Source organism: Castanea sativa, chromosome 5 (assembly GCF_040712315.1).
Source record: "Castanea sativa cultivar Marrone di Chiusa Pesio chromosome 5, ASM4071231v1".
Lineage (NCBI taxonomy): Eukaryota > Viridiplantae > Streptophyta > Magnoliopsida > Fagales > Fagaceae > Castanea > Castanea sativa.
The window spans coordinates 71170911-71191013 of NC_134017.1; the positions used below are offsets into that span (position 1 = coordinate 71170911).

The 20103-nt window shown below is 34.8% G+C and overlaps 1 protein-coding gene across 6 annotated transcripts; it reads left to right on the plus strand.

Annotated features, from left to right (window-relative positions):
- The first annotated feature begins 207 nt into the window (after positions 1-207).
- On the plus strand, positions 208-19304 carry LOC142634478 (cysteine-rich receptor-like protein kinase 10). 6 transcript variants are annotated; one of them, XM_075808772.1, is made up of 9 exons: positions 208-980; positions 11873-11908; positions 12748-12872; positions 12958-13079; positions 13222-13432; positions 13720-13957; positions 14209-14359; positions 14457-14625; positions 19011-19304. In XM_075808772.1, exons 1-9 carry the CDS (start codon positions 208-210, stop codon positions 19244-19246), a joined length of 2061 nt encoding a protein of 686 aa, XP_075664887.1. In that variant the 3' UTR covers positions 19247-19304. The 6 variants fall into 6 exon arrangements, with proteins under 6 accessions (XP_075664887.1, XP_075664882.1, XP_075664886.1 ...); XM_075808767.1 differs by lacking the exon at positions 11873-11908 and having other exon boundaries at positions 208-1023; positions 12725-12872; XM_075808771.1 differs by lacking the exon at positions 11873-11908 and having other exon boundaries at positions 208-1018; positions 12741-12872; positions 14457-14677; positions 19090-19304.
- Positions 19305-20103: the final 799 nt, after the last annotated feature.

Genomic DNA, 20103 nt, shown 5'->3' on the forward strand with positions numbered 1-20103 from the left:
AATCGTTGGCTGGTGGATTTTTTTTTAACACGTCAGAGATTGAACCTGGGTAAAATTAATAAAAAGATCAAGGTGCATGGCTTGACTTATTATTTTGTTGACTAGCTATTGTTAAATGTTCCATCACCCCCTTGTGTAAATGTTTCTTACTATAGAAAACATTGTAGAACGTTGCAGAAAGCACAAGAGGTTGAGTTGATCGTGATAATGGGTTTGCCTCAACCTTGCAGATTCAACCTGTGCATGACCCTTTTGGTCCTTTACTTTCTGATCAGCTTCCTCAGCCATACCAGAACTGAGGCCGCTGGAACTTACGTCCATCATAAATGTCCAAACACCACCACTTTCACCACCAACAGTACCTACCAATCCAATCTCAATAACCTCCTTACATACCTCTCATCCAACGCCACACGCAACATTGAATTCTACAACGCCACTGCCGGGAACTCCGTCGACACAGTCTACGGCCTCTTCCTCTGTCGTGGCGACCTCCCCGCCAACACCTGCCTAAGCTGCATCGCCAACGCAACAAAAGACATAGTCCAGCGCTGTCCCACGGAAAGAGTAGCCGTGGGTTGGTACGACGAATGCATATTGCACTACTCTGACAAGTATTTCTTTGGCAGCATGGTCACTGACCCTTACAGAATCTTGTCTAACCCACAAAATATTTCGGACCAAACCCGGTTTGATCAGCTAGTGAGAGCAACAATGAGCCGTTTGGCAAGTGGGATTATAAATCTGAGTACCGGGGCAAAGAAGTTTGGGACGAACCAAGCGAATTTCACGGCGCTGCAAAATGTGTACACACTTGCCCAGTGCACGCCGGACCTGTCGGGTTACGATTGCACCAGCTGTCTTCGGTTAGCAATTCAGAAGCTGCCGAGTGGAAATAAAGGGGGAAGAGTTTTGTTTCCCAGTTGTATTGCTAGGTTTGAAATTCACCCGTTTTATCTCACGGGTAACACATCGGCTCTGCCGCCAATGCCTGTTCCCCCGCCTCCAACACCGAAAGGTAAAGTTTCCTTTTTCTTTTTCTTTTTAAAATTTTTTAATTTCACTTCAGTAGATCAAAAGTTGTTGTCGTCATGTCGTGGTTTCGTTCGCACTTTTCAGTTTCATCAAATATTTTACCCTTTGACTGCCTTAACTTATATATTTATTGTTCGTTTCAAAAGATTGAAAAATTAGGTGCAAATACAATCACTGGCAAGTCGCAGAAATGAAAGTCATGATGAGTAATGTGTACTTATAGACCTGGTATTCACTTTCAAAAAAAAAAAAAAAAAATTTTAATTCCTTTGATATATATGAGTTTTGAGCCAACGGATCCAAAATTTTTTAAAATTGATTTATTTTGTACTTAGAGCTAACTTAGTATATAAACATTATTATGCCAATTAATAATTTTTTCTCAGTTTTCTTAGGAATTAGGTTGATTTTAGAAATTAAATTGGTCAGTTTTGAAAAGTTTTAACGTAATTAACATAGACCCAAATCTTAGAATATAATAATGAAATTTTCCAAAAAAAAGAAAAAAAGACCTGGTAAAAATAGACGAAATGGGTATAATATGTTCTTTTCACAATAAGCAGTAATATGTGAGCATTTAATATATATATATATATATATATATATATATATATATAATTTTATACTAACCTAATTTAAATGTATGTGTAAGAAACTCTTTTTAAGAGAGTTGAACCTCAACCTTTTTTCAATTCATACTTTACAAGTACTTATATTTGTAGAGTGATCATCACACTAAATGTGAGTCTGTAATATCTAATATGTGAGTGATTCTAGTGAATGATCATTTGTATAAAGAGCAATTATTGATAGGACATTTATATGTTTACATTGTAATTACAATGTAAATTTACATTTATCCCTACAAAGTAAAAGAAGAATTTCTCTTATTAATATCATTTTTATTTGTTTCCTATACATTATTTTAAAAGTTATGAAGAAAGTTATAGAATTAGTTGCGCTCCTAGGCTTCCTTCTTGATACGTGAGCTCATAATATGTAAGTGGTGAATAATTATTTGTATATGGAGCCATTATTATTATTATTATTATTATTATTAGATGAAAGATAGATATTTTACTACTTCAATAAGTATAAGAAACAGTACAGCACTTAGGCTAAACAACTGCACCAGGGAAAGAAGGCCACACGAAGGAAAAACAAATACCAAAGAAACAGAAAAACATCACCACGACTACAGAGTTTTCAAAATAGAGACAAAGAGCATGCTTGGATGAGGATGTTTTTGGATCATATCACTCAGTTTCCACAATTGAGTTCTCAAAACACATGGGTCCCACAGTTTTTTTTTTTGGCTTGCTTTTCAACCCTTGTTTCCATCACTCAATGATCTGATTTTTGATTGATGAGTTATGAAAACTAAAAACACATTTTAGGTATTTTCAAGTTATGGAAATAGAGTTATGATGACATTTTTGTAATTAAACCCACATACTCAGCCGCAATGTTTGACAAACGAACTGATTTTTTTTTTTTGGTGAAACCCAGTCGCAACTTTTTACTTAAGTTTTAAAAATGGGTCTGTTTTTGAAGTTGAAAACTGGGTCTGAGTTAAGGTGCCAAACAGGGGGTTTGGAAAATTGGGGTATTTTAAGTGATGAGTGATATGTGATAAAAATTGAGTGATGATAAATTACAAACCAAACGGGCCTTAAGAATTTTTCAATGCTACCATCAACCTCTGATACTCTGCCAGAATTACTTTAGGATGTTGCTGAACCTTTCAAAGTTATATTTATTTCTAGCATTCCATAATGCCCATGATATCGTTGCCCATCTTTCCAACTCTAACTATGGAATCCAATCAACAAGCGTCCGGAGTAGTGCAAAAAACTCCCTAACATCATGGAGACATTTGTGAATTTACCTTGGCAAAGCGCCCGCACGTTTCTTGCTAAAGGACATTCCCATAGAAGATGGCCAATGGACTCTGGTTTTTTACAACAAATCTCACACCACGGGTCAACCATAACCTTCCTCCGATGCCAAATTTTTTCTCACTCACAGATATTGGAGCAAGCACGCCACACAAACATACGAACCTTGGGTGGAACATTTAGTGCCTAAATCTTTTTCCAAATGGCCCAATTAGAGTTTGCTCTTAAGTGCTCGATCTGGGACCTCTCCTTTAAGCGTAAAGTCACCTGGTATGTAGTCTTTACTGTAAAAATGTTTGTAGAATTTTCCTTCCACACTAGAGTGTCTCATGAACTAGTCTTGGATGTACAGTGGAATTGCCAATATTTCCATTCTAATCTAATGAGCAAAGAGGTCAAAAACATTTTCTCTATCCCACTGCATTGTAGTAGCATCAATCAAATCACTCACATGTAGGCTAGGCCGATTCTCCCCCAAGAAAACAGGTTTAAGAGGCAGCCACTTATTGGGTTGATACTTCAATATACCAACCACCCCCCACCCTCGACACTGGCCCTTCAATGATGACATCTCTTGCTACCATCAGACTTCTCCACACATACGATGGGTTATTACCAAGCCCTGCATCCATGAAAGAGCGATTTCGGAAATACCTCGATTTGTAGACCTTATAGAATAAAGAGTGTGTATTGTGAATCAACCTCTATGATTGTTTAGCTAGTAGTGCTAAATTAAAATCTTAGATATCCCAAAAACCCATCCCACCACTCCTCTTTGAGGTACATAATTTCTTCCAATTAATCCAGTGGATTTTTTTCTCGTCCTTTCTCTGCCCCCACCAATATTAGCCAAAGTAGAATTAATTGTATCATATAAAGCCTTTGGGATTCGAAAAATACCCATAAAGTAAGTAGGAATGGCTTGAGCAACTTTTTTGATAAGGATCTCTCTTCCTGCTTCAGAGATGAATTTTTCTTTCCATGGAGTGGCTTGGTAATTTTCTCTTGCTAGTCTTTAAAGTTATACTCCTTTGATTTTCCACCCACCATTGGGAGGCCAAGGTATTTCTCACAATTCTTTATAACTCTCAACCCCATCAATGTCTGGATATTTGCTTTGACCTCTAATCTTATGTTTGACTAAAGAAAATGGACATTTTTTGTCTATTTATTGCTTGACCTGAAGCCGCCTCATAACAACCCAATAGTTGAAGAAGGTGCTAACATTCCACCACAGTAGCTTGATCGAAAATAAAGCTATCATCGGCAAATAGAATGTGAGAAATACAAACTCCATTTGTGCATGACAAGATACCATGTAAGTGTTGTGATTCCACCGCTTTTCTAAGCAAAGATTAAAGGCCATCTGCACAAAGGAGGAAAAGTTATGGAGATAATGGATCCCCTTGCTTTATCCCACACGATGTATTGATAAACCCTTTAGGTTCACCATTAATAAGCACAAAGTATGAAGTAGTACACACTGTTTTCATGGCTAGTTGGATCCACCATCAACAATGCCTAATTTAAGCATAATCTACCTTAGAAACTCCTATTCTATACGATCATAAGCCTTGTTGATATCAAGTTTGACAGTCATCTACCCTTTCCTTCTTGTCCTTTTGTTCCTTATCTTGTGTAAAACCTTAAAAGCAACATTAGTATTATCAGTAATTAGACGATGAGGAACAAAAGCATTCTGTGAATTAGATATGACATTAGGCAAGTTGAGTTTTAGTTGATTTGCTAAAACCTTAGAAATAGAGACACATTAGAAATACTAATTGGTCTATAGTTGTACATTACACCAGCCAAGGCACATGGCACATGAGAGTGTTGGCGTGGCTGGATCCAGACCATACATGTGGAGCAACTATGGGCAAAGGAAAAAGAACGCTAGCTAAAGGAGGGGATCTTTAGTCCGTGCCAATAGTGTGACCATCTTGGGGAAGGGTGAGATTTGCAACTGATATGGACACCTATCACTTGCACAAAAAGGAGATAACGACCTCCTCTAGTCAGATGCTATAGAACACCCCTTATTGATTGAGCTTGTGGTGGCGAGATAGCAAGAAAGCAATAAAGGCTTCAAGTTCATAAGAGTTAGAGTTACCTTCTCCCACGACGAAGTCTGTGCCCCTTTTGAAAGAGTCTGAGTTGGCTTCTTCATCCATGTCAACAACATACTCCCTCTAGAAAAATCTAATCCATCCCCAAAAGTTGGCCCTAGAACCTTTGTCACCACCCACACTAGTATCTTCTGGCACTTCCTTACTAGGGGCTTTCCCTTTCATTGCTGCCTTCAAGACTGGCTTCTTCAAAGTTTTCTTTACTGCGTCTTTAAGGAACTTCACAGCTTTGGCCTCATCAGGGCACAAGAAAATGTTGTCTACTGCCCCATCCCTATAAAGGGGAAGTCTCAGTATCTCATAAACATCTTCTAGAGAAGGGGAGACTTCTTGACACCCTGTAAAGAAGGTATGGGTGGTCGAATTCCATCGGTACAAGAGGGAGAGAAGGCTTTCACTATCTTTGCTAATGTCCAGGCTAGAGAACACCAAGACAGTGTGCACAAGATGTACCGTTTGTAGGATATCTATGAAGGGAGGATGCGTCAGCACCTTTCGACACTAGCTCCTTCAGCCTTTGGAAAGCATAGGTGTGAGATTTGAAAGCTACATCGTGGTGGGAGAAAAATCTCCTCTGCAAGTGCCAAGCCAATGAATGTGCTTCAATTCTAAATCCATAGTCAAAAGATTGTCAAGCTCTCCGCATGTTGTGTAAGGAGGATCCGTAGAACAAGAAATAGACTCTCAATCAAAACTTTTATCGAACAGGTAGTCTTCGAAAAAGGAAGGGATGATCCATTGCTCCTTTATGGAAGGATTCTCTCCTCCCCCTAGTAGTGGCCTATTCATCTTAGGGGTTGGAGTTCAGTGATCTTTGAAGAACTAGATCTCAGGCTATGTTTGACACCCATGGTTTTCATGCTTGTAAAGGTTTTTGAGATTTGGGTTCGGAAAAGAAGAAGAGAAATATGGGGAGAAGAAGGCAGTTTCTTTTTCCTTTTATACTTTTTTCATTTTACTCTTTTCCCTCTAAAAAAAGCCATTCAAAAGTGAGACATCTTTTCAAAATAATTGACACGTCTCAACAGAGGGAAAAGCCAGAATCTCTAACAGAGTTAGTTAGCAAAAAAAAACCAAAGAAAACCACCTTTGCAGAAAGGGTGAAAAGGTGTGACCCTCATCAACATGTTTAATCCTACACTTTGTCTTGTGTTTTGATTAACTAACATGTTTGTATGTTGTTCCTTTGTGCAGAAGTACAATAATAAAAGAACATATAAATACACATTAATATTTTTGAGCAAATTATATAGTGTGTATATATATATATATATATATATATATATATATTACAACTACAAAACAAAAACCTACAACCTAAGGCCAATAACATGACCTTCGTATAAAAATAAAAATAAAAAGATTGTAAGTTGAAGGCGAACAACCTAAAGGGAACGAAGCTTGTAGGCATCCGAATCTCTTCCTGAATTAGAGTCTTATTGGGGGTAGTTCGGTGCCAAGTTCTCCTCCTTTTCCTCATTCTCTTCATCCTCCTTTTCACCCTCTCCATCTCTAGAGTCCAAGCCATCAGAAGAATCTAACTCCTTTGAGTCAGAGTTAGAATCGCTGGAAGCTGTTGTGTTGGAGTCAAAGCTTGTTTGGAAAGCTCTGTGCCTTCTCCTATGCCTTGAGGATTCCCCCATGAAGGTGTCATAAGCCTTATCCTCAGCGTCTTCTTTGGCCTTCAACCGAAGCTCCTTTGAGTTCTCCTCTTCTTCTTCTTCACTGCTTTCCCACGGTTGAACCTCTTAAGGAAAGAAGACTTAAGGGGGAAGGGGAAAGATTTGAAAGGTTAGGGAAGGAAATGGGGGAATGAAGTTCGGGCTAGTTGGTGGTGCATTGCCAATGCTCAGAGAACCCAAGTCACCACTAGAAGAACTTGAACTGCCCATGGGAGTGTTGGAGCTTGCAGATGAAAGGTTGGCCATTTTGTTGACAATGGAGGGTTTTTCTCTGAGAAGAAGAAGGAAATTCAAGAATGCAAAAAGAATGAAGAATAAAGGCAAATCTTTTCCTTTTTAAATCATAACCAGATTCAAGTAAAGAGACATGACATTTATGAAGAGTAATGTCTGTCTGCAAAGTGCGGGAAACGAAGTGACACCAAAATGGCTAAAAACACCCACTAATGCCACGTGTCCTGACTTTGAACATCACAAACATCACAAGGCATGATTACACGAGCATTGAAGTCTGATACGATGTGACTGTCAAAGGCTTTGATCATTAACGCCATTGACAGTTAGGGGGCTAATGTACATTACACCAGCCAAGGCACGTGAAAGTGCTAGTGTTGCTGGATCTAGACCGTACACGTGGAGCAGCTGTGAGTAAAGGAAAAGGAGCGCTAGCTGAAGGATAAGATCTTTAGTCTGTGCCAATGGCATGACCATCTTGGGAAATAGTGAGATTTGCACTTGACATGGACACCCAACACTTGCATAAAAGGGAGATCGCGATCTCCTTTGGTCAGATGCTATAGAATATTCTTTATTGGCTGAGTTTGTGTTGGACCACTATTGGAGACACGTGTGTCACTTTTAGCATCCCTGATGTCCCTTTCTTTGTCCAAGGCTTGCTCCCAACGGAGTAGCAGAGCCGCCCTTAGTTCCACTACCCTGACATTAGCGTGCTTTCTCTCTCCTCTAGCTGTTGCATAGTACAATAGTTGTATTAAGATTCAAATGGAAGAATCACGATTTGAAACCTGTCCTTATGTATCTGGCAACATTTCTTGTACTATAAAAGGAACATGTTGCTGAACCATTATGGCAAGAACCTAGAGAAACCAAGAGAAAAGTGAGAAAGTTTAGGTAGGAAAGTGAGGTAGAGAGAAAAGACCTTCTTTTGGAAAGAACATCACCATTGTACAAAGACTTTCATTTTCTTTACATAATAGAAAACATAAAAGAGTAAAGGAGATTCCCCTTGGTCACCCGTGGTTTTTCATCCCATCCAAAGGGTTTTCCTTGCATTTCCCATGTCTTCTTTACTTTTCATGTTATTCTTTCTTTTTTCACTTGACATTAAAGTGTTAAAACTTTCATTTTTAGTGTTTTTAGGCTTTTTCACTTAAATGTACTGTTAGATCTATCACCCACTCTCTTATACAGTTTGATAATCTAACTTGCACGTACAATAGTCAGAGACATATTTTGGATCATTCATCTTGGGTATAAGGACAATATGAGTATGATTCATCTTATGCAAAAAATGGCCAGAAGTTAGAACAGATAAAACCGTTTTAGTAACATCATCACCAACTATATGCCAATATTTTTGGAAAAAGAAAGGTAACATACCATTTGCCTTGGAGATTTTGATGGACGTATTTGAAATAGTGCTCGCTATACCTCATTCGGAGTATAATGTTGGAGGAGTGTGTTATTCATATCTGGTGTAACTACCCTCTCCACCAAATCCAAAACTGGCCCTATGACATTTGGATTTGCAATGGAGAAAAGTTTTTGGAAATATGTCTTAGCCACCCTCTCTTTATGCTCGATCTTCAGAAGTGCACATCTTTCATCATCATCCTCAAATCCTGCAATATGATTATTTTGATGCCTTTGGCTAGCCCTTTGATAAAAGTATCTTGTATTCTTATCCCCGCAGGTAGCCAAATAGATCTAGATCGCTATCTCCAAAATAGCTCATCTTAGAATAAGATGGAATTAATTTCATCTCTCACCTTTCGTATCTGGACAAGATTATCAAGATTATTCATAGCCGTGAGCATCTCCAACTCTTTATATTTCTCATCCAACATAGACTTTGAGTTTCCAAGGGTTCTACTCCACCCAACTAAAGACTTTAGACATTGTCTTATCTTATTGAACAAACTATACATTGGGCTTCCTGAGTTAGTCTCTCTATTCCAAGCTTCCAAGATAATATTTTCACATTCTGGATGGGTGGACCACTTCTCCTTAAACTGCCTTGGGATCTTCTTTCTTCTAGAAATTAGGCCGGTCTCTTGGGTTAAGAGCAAGATCGGGTCATGGTCTGAATAGGCAGTTGGAGGTGACGAACCTTTGCTTGTGGGAACAATTCCCTCCATTCAAAGTAGCACAAGCTCGGTCCAATCTTATTCTTCACTTCTCATTATATATATATATATATATATATATATATATATATATATTCTTTTCACTTCTCATTCTTCTTCTTTTAACTATGAGTAGTGGGTTAGGCTGAAGCCAATAACAAAATTGAGAACACAATGGGTCCATTTGCTTTGGGTGAAAAACGGAGATGCTGAAAACTGAGAAGTGAAATAATGTAGTGATTACATTTTCTCTTTCTTTGGTAGACAAGAAAACTCAATAGAAAGAAAAAGGGGCGGGGAGTATTTTATCCTTTGACCCTGTTTGTGAGAATACAAACTATCTTGAAAAGAACTACTTGTAAGACAAAACTTCACACCAGATTCGTGGGCTCTGCCACTGCCTAAACTAATAGAACTTCAAAAGTACAAAATATTCAACAAAGAAAAATAAGGGAACAAGCAATGTTATCACAATATGTAGATATTTTATTTTAGAATTCAAGTTAATACAAATAAGAAAGATTCAAATCACACAAACTCCTAAGTTAAATAACAAAAACTATCTTTAGACAATTCATGTGAGGCAAATGTATTTACAAACATGAAGTTATCTTTCCGTTGACCGGGTATGTGAATCTAGTTTGTCAGATCTTTTTTGTTGTGTCCTAATAATACCTTTAATCTCTATTTATAGTGGACAAAAATAGTTACTACACCCCTCTTCATATTTTGGTAACTTCTATTGCACTGACTTAGTAAATGACTGACTCACATGCTCACATGTGAAATTTTTTCTACTTTTTTATTTTCTTATTTTTTTTATTTCTAGCCTAACAACCCCACAAAATATTTTCCCTCCGAAACGGAGAGAGCACAGAGACTAAAACTTCCGTCGCTAAGAAAAATAAAAGACAAATTTACAATATTGTCCTATATCTCTCAAATGATTAATATGGTGTAATTTTAAATAATTCTTTTAATAATTTTTTTTCTTTTTATATAAAACAAATGAATAGAGAAAATGAAACAATATAATATATGTGATTCTTCTGCTTTTATATGTTGTCATTCCCTTTTACAAAATTGATTGATTACAATTTTTTCTTATATAATAATTAATGAAAATATTACTCCTTATATGTAATATTACGCAAAATGGCATAATAGTAAACAAATATAAACCATCTTTTTCGTCCTCCTAATAACTAAAGAAAAGTTATATTTGTTTTTTTTGTTATGAGTTTAGTATTGGTTGATTCCTTGACATGTGTTTGCAGCTGAATTGGTGGCTAGAGCTTAGATTAGGTCTAATTCAAGTGTTGGATGTAATTGCGTTCAATTGTCATGGTTAGTTAGAGTTGGTTAATTCTAGCATAAATTAACACATTTACGTTTGTTAAGATCAATTGGGAGCCTCATTTAACACATGTTAGTGACCATCATGTCAAGGATGGACAATGGTCACTCTATAAGTACAAAGTCTTTGTGGAGTGGAGAGCAATGATCGGGTTTCAAGTCTTCAAGATGAAACTTCATACACACATGCTTTATTCTTAGATGAGGTTAGAGTAAAATTTGTATCTTGTATTAAAAAAAAAAATTATGTTAGTCAATGTATATAATCTCAATTCTAAATGCTAAAGCTCAACAAGTAATGTATTTTGTCCTTTTCTCTCTTAATGTCTCTCTCAATTTCGGTTCTCTCTCTTTTCTTGGAGGTTTGGTTCCCTCAAAGCAGTCCCTAATCAGCTCTTTTAATACCCATTCATTCCGCACGCATAAACTTCTTCACCATTATCAATCCCACACAAACCTGAAACCCTATCTTGAATTTTTTTACACGCATAGAAAGTCATCCTAATTAACTCACTCAAGAAAGAAATCCACACTTGATCTTGTCAATTCAAGTTGATCTTTTAACCTCCCTATATAGGTCACCTAGTGGATGAATTTTCAACGAGAGGATAATACAGAGGTTGTTGCCTCACAGTAATAAACAGAAAATCTGTGCCCCTTTCTTCTATGTGCTCAACGGAAATATTTGGGATACTACCCACCTCTTGTGGTCCTAAAGAGAGTGATGTGAGGTTATTTTGAAACCACATAGATCTTTTCCAACAAGTTCATTACAGAAAATCTTCAAGAAGATCCTAGGAGTGCTAAAGGTTCAAGTTCATTTAGACAAGCTTTGTTTGTGGAGGAGATTCTGTTAGGAAGATTTCAAAGATTCTACTGTGGTTCAGTGGCAGAGCTAGGATTTTAGTCTAAAGGGGGCAAAATTAAAAGACGATATTAAAAGTAAAATTTATCTAAAAAACATTAATCAACAATAATAACAAAATAAATAAACGATGGTAAGCAAATATGAATATATTTCATATTATTAAAATAAATAAACAAAAACAACCAATTCATAGCTACTAAAAAATTTACAAACTGATGGAGTAAAAATATGATTAGTGTTACTTAAAATATAATGAATAAATGTTTGAAATTATTTTTTGTGATTGATAACATGCCAATTTGTAAGACATAAGTAATAAAATTTGTAATATCTCTATCATCATTCAAAGATAAAATGCTGTGAAAAGTATCATAAATAGTAAAAATTGTGTAAATAATGATATAAAATAAAAATAAAAAAATAGTGAAATGGGTGGTTTGGTCACTTTCAAGTTTCAACGAGTAGAAATATTTTTTTTTCCTCCATGTGACTACTAATACAAAAAAAAAAAAAAAAAATTAGGAGTCATGGGGGGCAGGTGCCCCCCTCGCCCCCCTCTGGCTCCGCCAGTGCTGTGGTTGGGAGGCAAACATGATTATTGCAGAGGCTATAACACAGTTTAGATGTGCAAAAGTTTTGTGAATAGACTATTTGTAACTTTTTTTCCTATAATGAAATATTTATGGGATTGGACCCTAGAGTGGTTTTTCCATTGAAGAGGTTTTCTATTGGTTTTACACTTCGATACCAAATCATGTGTTCTTACTTTTACTGCTTCCATTTTTTTTGCTGTATTCGATTTGGTACTTGGTAATTGTGGTTGAACTGGATTCAATATAAAATAATTTGTGTAATAAATCACTAACTTGTTGAATCCGCTGCCTAGATCACATAGGGGTCTAAACTAAAATTTTCATTTTCTATCCTCCTACCAAGCACGCAGGAAGAAAACATTAATATTTTCTTTCCCCTTACTTATAAAATCAAATATTCCATGTCTATATCAAAATAATGGTTGGGAACCGGCCATCATATTTAACTGAATTGAGCAAAAAATACAAAGCTAAAAGGGGAAAATTTTGGGTTTGTATCATGGCAAACATCGAAGATACTATTCGACCAAACAAAGAAGAAAGCATTGCTGTGTGCTACAAATTGTGGTTACTTTATTCGTTGGCTACAGCTTCCTTCTATTTTCAATTTTAGAATATAAGTTATTGTTCTCGTAGCTCTTAATCAAGAGTGTCAACTGGTTAGTATTCAATCAAAAAAATAATATTTATAATATTATTTGAATAGCGTCACTAATTATAAAGATATAAATCATATTATTGTTTAGCAAAAAAAATAAATATAAACCATTCTATTGTGTAGCTTACCAATGAACCAGAATATTGTTTATGCAGGAAAAAGTCATATCTCATCACTGACAATTGTTGCCATTGTTGCTCCCATAATAGTCTCAGTGGTGTTATTCTTTATGGGCTACTGCTTCCTTATAAGAAGGAAAGCAAGCAAAACTATACAGGAAGAAAATGGTAAAGAATAAACTGTTGGATTTTATAAATTATATTCTCTAATGTCAAACTTGTAGTGACTTACGTTTACTGTTTTCTTCTGCAGCTGCTAATGAAATTTCGATTGTAGAGTCCTTGCAATTTGATTTTGCAACCATTAAAGCTGCCACCAATAAGTTCTCAGATGATAACAAACTAGGTGAAGGTGGATTTGGTCAGGTTTACAAGGTACATGACAGTTTTTCATTATTTGGTTACTTTTCGTTGATAATTCTACTCATTTATGTATAGTTAATTCAGAGCAAGCTAAATCTTTTGTATTATTGAATTAGAAAGAGGTAAATAATTCTAAGTTGAAGTATATTTTCAGGGCATACTTGCAAATGGACAAGAGATAGCTGTAAAGAGGTTATCACGAAGCTCTAGACAAGGTGCAGGAGAATTTAAAAATGAGGTTGTATTGGTAGCCAAGCTTCAACACAGAAATCTTGTACGACTTTTGGGATTTTGTTTGGAAGGAGAAGAAAAGATACTTGTCTACGAATTTGTGCCCAACAAAAGCCTTGACTACTTTCTATACGGTCTGTTCCTTGCAATCATATTTTTATTTTTATTGTCTTAGGAAATGCGAGATTAAGTTTTAACCTCAACAAATCCATTCAATAAGGGTCTAGCTTGCAGTTTACTTAGCTATTTAGAAATTCATCATGGTCTTGTGTGACATACAGGAGATGAAAGGATTAAATTTCTTTTCTATATATGGTTTTCAAAAAAAAAAAAAATTCTGAAGTTAATTGAATTAGTTGAATGTGTATGTGAATTTAATCGATTATTCTAATTAGAATATGGAATTTTGATGAATGTGTAGAACCTGAAAGGCATGGAAAACTAGATTGGTCAAAACGTTACAAGATTATTGGTGGAATTGCTCGAGGAATGCTTTATCTTCATGAAGACTCACGGCTTAAAATTATACACCGTGATCTTAAAGCTAGTAATGTTTTATTAGATGAGAACATGAATCCAAAGATTTCAGATTTTGGAATGGCAAAGATTTTTGCTGTTGACCAAACGCAAGCAAACACTAGTAGGGTTGTTGGTACATTGTAAGTTCTGAATTCATTTGATCATCCTACAAATAATATACTTATGAGGCAAAGAAGTTGAGGAAAAACAAAATCAAATAATTTAGATTTTGCGTAGTAACTCCAAACTTCTGTTGCAACAGCTTGCATATATTCATGGAGTAATGTTATAAGCCGTACTACACACATAACATTGTTTACATAATTGCATTAGCATGTCTAATTACTTTCTTTTTATCAATATTAATGTGTATTGATGTGTTGTTTTGCAGTGGTTATATGTCTCCAGAATATGTTATACATGGGCAATTCTCGGCGAAATCTGATGTGTACAGCTTTGGTATATTAATTTTAGTGATTTTAAGTGGCAGGAAAAACAATTCTTTTTATCAATCAGATGGTCCAGCAGACCTTTTGAGCTTTGTGAGTATGAATAGATCTTATGTTTTTGCAAATGTCATCATATCCAATTGAGAGTAAAGAACGTAACTTTCTAACATTACCTTACCAATTGGCGTAGGCTTGGAAACATTGGAATGACAGAACACTACTAGAATTTTTGGATCCCACTTTGGGAGATTCTTACTCGAGAAATGAAGTGATTAGATGTCTTCAAATTGGCTTGTTATGTGTACAAGAAAATCCAGTTGACAGGCCCACAATGGCTTCAATAGTTCTCATGCTAAACAGTTACACTATTACTCTGCCATCTACTCAAAATCCAGCATATTTCCGAACAGAGCGAAACATGCCATTGTCTATCAATGAGGCATCCATTACTGAAGTATACCCTCGATAAAGGGCTTCACTTGAATTAGTCTGTTCATTAGTCATGGAAGCTTGAACTTTGAGTTGCATAAGACCGTTGTTTAAAGCTCTGAGACTTCACGATGATGCAGGGAGCATTAGAATTATCTAATATTTTACTTTTGAAATTAAAATTAATTTCGTTTTTAAAATTTGAATTTCATTTTAATATCGAGGGTTTTAAGGGATTTGATTAGATGTTTTGCATATTAGTATAATCTCTAAAACATACTTAATTGGTACGCCTGTAATGATGAATGGAGATGATTTTGAATAAGAATTTTATGATGAGTTGAGAATGTCTCCTATTTTTGTTTTGTGTGTTTGGTGGTGATGTTAAAAGCCCCTAGGTGGTGAGGCCTAGGGTTTGCAGATTCTAGGTGGTAAAGCCTACGATTTGTACTGTTGTTTCTTTTGTTCTTCTGTTATCTCTATTTTCCTGCTATGTTCTGTATCACACGATCTGTAAGAAGTTTGCAATTTAATACGCATAAGTGATTTAACAGATAAGAAAGATATTTAGAAGACCAAGTTGTACTTCCAATTTTGAATTGCTTAGAACATGCCTAGTTTATTGTATTACCATGGCCTTGGTGGTTTGACATAGTAGGACAGTGTCTTGCTATTTACTGACATTTTAAGGCCTGATGACCCCTACGTTTGTTTGGATAGATTCCCTCAACACCAAATATTTTACAACATTTTACAGAAGATTTTATGCTTAACGAAAATCAGTTTTAAGTTTGACCAAAATTTAAAATGAAACAAACGTGGTAAAATGCTGAAAATATTTTGGATAAAACATTTTACAGCAACAAAGTGCAATGAGGTAAAGCTTTCAACAAATCCCACGGTTGCTGCCAATGCTCATGCTATTGATAGTTCTGACTTATGAGACATGAAGTGTTTGTTTGGTATGATTAATTTTGCCAATTTATTTTACTATTTAACTTAGTTTTCTACTTTTTATGGGTCTTACTGCACATTTTGGTATTATTCACAGGTCCCACTATACTATTTTAGCTAATTTTTACTTTTATTTACAATACATTAAAAAGTTTTTAGTTTCAATAAAATAATCGAATTCCAAACAAACTCGAAGTAAGAAAAAAGTGGGAAAATAAGACATGGGAAAGAGTAAAGAGAGCCAGAGAAGAAAGACAAAAGTAAGGGAGGTGGGTGTGGGGTTGGGATGAAAGTATATGCGGTGAGGAAAATAGTTAAAAGAAAATTAGAGAGAAAGGGAAGTATGTGAGGTGAAAGTATGCGGAGAAAAAAAATTATGTAGAAATTATTAATAAAGTGTATTGAGTTGACCTTTTTTTTTTTTTTTTTAATGTACAGAACTTATCTAATTAAAAATAAATTATGATCACTTTTTTTTAATTTAAGTTTTTTTTTTTTTTTTTTAATTTTTAGAAACAAGGGAAATTTAAGTTGATATTAAAATTTGAAAATTTTATTTTTTGAATTTTATGTATGGATTAGAATTCTAATATTTCTCAATTTGATGTGTACAGTATATTTATAAGTTACAATTAATTAATTTTTTATTATAGTTATTATAATAAAAAAGAGAAATGCTATGTTGAGTATATTTTTATAAAAAAAATTCTAGGTGCTAGGTTTTTAATAATAGAAAAAAAAGTAATTTAAATGGTTAATTCAATTTAAAATGAGTAACAACTTTCCATTTAAAATTTGTTGTGAAAGTATTAATAACGTAACGTATATCAATAAAAAATGTTCAAAGATACCAAACATGCATTCCATACTTTTTCAAACTAGACAAAATTCAATTAAATAATTCTTTAAGTCAATTTTTTTTTCTTATTATATAAAATAAATGAAAGAGAAAATGAAACAATATAATATATATGTGATTCTTCTGCTTTTATAAGGTGTCATTCCCTTTTACTAAATTGATTGTTTACAATTTTTCCTTATATAATAATGAAAATATTACTCCTTATATGTAATATTATACAAAGCAAATAGTTTTTTTTTTTTAATGAAAAAAATGGCATAATAGTAAACAAATATAAACTATCTTTTTCGTCCTAATAACTAAAGGAAAGTTATATTTGTTTTTTTGTTATGAGTTTAGTATTGGTTGATTCCTTGACACGTGTTTGCAGCTGAATTGGTGGCTAGAGCTTAGATTTGGGCTAATTCAAGTGTTGGATGTAATTGCGTTCAATTGTCATGGTTAGTTCGAGTTGGTTAATTCTAGCACATGCATGAATTAATTAACACATTTAGGTTTGTTAAGATCAATTGGGAGCCTCATTTAGCACATGTCAGTATATCTGCACATTCTTAGCATGATGATCACTTTACAAGTAAAAGGTTCTTGTGAAGTAAGGAGGCAAAGATTTGGTTTCAAATCTCTAAGAGGAAGTTTCACATACAAATACTTTTAGATTAAACTAAATTAGAATTTTTATCTTTTATCAAAAAAAAAAAAAAGTGTTAGTCAATGTATATAATCTCAATTCTAAGTGCTAATTTTGTGCTTCTCTCTTAGTGTTTCTCTCTCGATTTGGGTTCTCTCTCTTTTCTTGGAGGCTTGATTCCCTCAAAGCAGTCCCTAATCAGCTCTCTTAATAACCATTCATTCCGCACGCATAAACTTCTTCACTATTATCAATCCCACACATACCTGAAACCCTATCTTCAATTCTTATCAACCTCAGCTCAAACACGCATAAAAAGTCATCGTAATTAACTCACTCAAGAAAGAAATCAACACTAGATCCTTTCAATTCAAGTTGACCTTTTAACCTCCCTATATAGGTCACCTAGTGTATGAATTTTCAACGAGAGGATAATACAAAGGTTGTTGTCTCCCAGCAATAAACAGAAAATCTGTGACCCTTTCTTCCACGTGCTAAACAGAAATATTTGGGATACTACCCACATCTTGTGGTCCTAAATAGAGTGATTGCAAGGTTATTTTGAAACCACATTAATCTTTTCCAACAAGTTCATTATAGAAAATCTTCAAGAAGATCCTAGGAGTGCTAAAGGTTCTAGTTCATTTAGACAAGCTTTGTTTGTCGAGGAGATTCTGTTAGGAAGATTTCAAAGATTCAACTGTGGTTCGGAGGCAAATATGACTGTTGCAGAGGCTATAATAGAGAGTTTAGATGTGCAAAAGTTTTGTGAATAGACAATTTGTAACTGTTTTTCCCATAATGAATTTTTTATAGGATTGGATCCAGAGACGGAGCCAGGATGTTCATTGGAAGGGGAGGGGGGGGGGGGGGGGGAGCATTAGAAAAACTAAAATCAACTTTTTCAAATGTAAATGTTGTTGGAGAATTTTTTGAAAGTTGGATATCAAACATTTTCTGAAATATGAAATATTGACAAATTTTGGCATTCAGATATTGAACACAATTAAATTTTTAACTACATAATTAATTATTTGCGTGACATTATGCAATTATTTATTAACTCTGAAATAAATTTATTTGTTCTTATTATGCAATAATTTGCATTACACTTTTATTTCATTATGTAAATTTTGTTTTTTTGTTTTTTTTGAAAAACAATTTCATTATCTAATTAAATATTCAACTAAACTAAAAGATGAAACTCACCCACGCTCTAACTTAATTTCTTTAAATGGTATGTGAAAGAGAGTAAGAGAATGATCCAATGCATGTGTGGCTAATAATTGTCCACGTTGCAAGCTAAAGTACTGCCAAGATTACAAAACATAAACAAAGACATCTATTAAACTTTGAAGGATTAAGATCATGTGCAATACTTAGAGTATTGTACATGATGCAATTGGTATGGATGATTGAGATTTAAAGTGGCAAAAATCAGCTTTAAATTTCAACCACTAAATATATAAAAAAAAATAAAAGTAAAAAAAAAAATAATAAAGGTAAAAAAGTAATAAAAAAACAAAAGTAGTGAGAGGATTAGGTGAATTGTACTGTGCAATTGCATTGGATCCCAGTATCACTTTGAAATACTTGCAAGCTACTAAACCCCTTTTAACATTATTAATTATAATTCAAAATTACACGTAAATGGCTAAAACCAACAACACAGACTGTCACAGATCCACTCACGAGTCACCCACATGACTACACTCTCTAACTTGAAAGTACTAACTTTACCACTATTCCAAAATATAGATTACAGAGTAATACAGTCAGATGCACAAACATTAAGGGTATGTTTTTTTGTGGGACTCATCACTAAAAAACTTGTAGCTAATCAGCCAACTGACCTAAATTGGTAACGGTAGTTCTCATGGTTGACAGTTATTCTGTTAGCCTGCAGTTACCTCAGCAGCCAGCATTTTTGCTTCGGAATAAAGCAAACAGGAATATGCCAAAAAAGGAGCTGCAACATGATAGTTTTTCAAGCCAGTCGGTGCCATGGTTAGTTGATGGAGAACCGATCACTGAACTGTATCCTCGATATTGTAAAGAAGCAAGCTGTTATCCAACTTTAATTTTTTTTTTTTTTTTTACCGTGTGATGAAACTAGAACTTATAGCTACACATGGCTTTGGTTGGTTTAAGGAATGTATAGTGTTGAATTTAGTCAAGATACTAAAACATTGGTTGAAAACTCTAATTAATCACAGCTTTCCAAAATGACTTTTCCTAGATAGAGACATGGTTGATAACAAATGGTTGTGTAGAGTTTGTTTAGACCCCTTAAACCATAATTGGATTAACCTAGTTAACAAGCCAAGTTATTATTTAGTCCAAATTCGAGATCTAGATTAACACAATCATATCAATGTAAAGTGCGGAATATAAAAACACAAAGATATGATGACCTAGGAAAATCAAACCTGTAAAAAACCTGGGGAGGATTTAACCTAGCTATTCTCAAGGTAAACCTGAATCCACTATAAAAGAATCGAAATGTACAATAGCGACTTAGACCACTAACATCCTATTGCTACCCACCAGTAGAACTTATTGACACGACCACGTGCAAGTTTCGAGACCACGAACTCCTTCTTTCTTGGATTCTCCAGCAAGTACAAGCACCACCGCTTGTGTATCTTTAAGCTCTTATGCCAGCAACTAAACGATTATCAAGCTCTCCTCTCGAAGAAATCTCCTTCTTGATAATCCCAAGCTTGTGTAAAGGCAAGCAGCTCTCTGATCTCACAAAAGATTCACACAAACATCAATATGAACAACAAAGACTCTAGAGAGCTTTTGGGTACAAACCCTAAAAACAAAAAGAGGCATACTTTTCTCTCTCTTAGAAGCCTTTAAAAATGTGTTTAGGGTTTCCTTTATATAGTGGGAGAAGTAGATCTGAAACCCTAATCCTTAATGAGCTTGAACTGTGTTTGGGCCAACTTAAAATTCAGC

Bases quoted from the DNA above. Each gene is read 5' to 3' on its own strand.
- LOC142634478 (XM_075808767.1), top strand. From the start codon at position 208: ATGGGTTTGCCTCAACCTTGCAGATTCAACCTGTGCATGACCCTTTTG. The intron at 1,024-12,724 runs GTTTCCTTTTTC...CCAATGAACCAG, and splicing joins CTCCAACACCGAAAGGTAAA to AATATTGTTTATGCAGGAAA. The intron at 13,080-13,221 runs GTACATGACAGT...GTATATTTTCAG, and splicing joins GATTTGGTCAGGTTTACAAG to GGCATACTTGCAAATGGACA.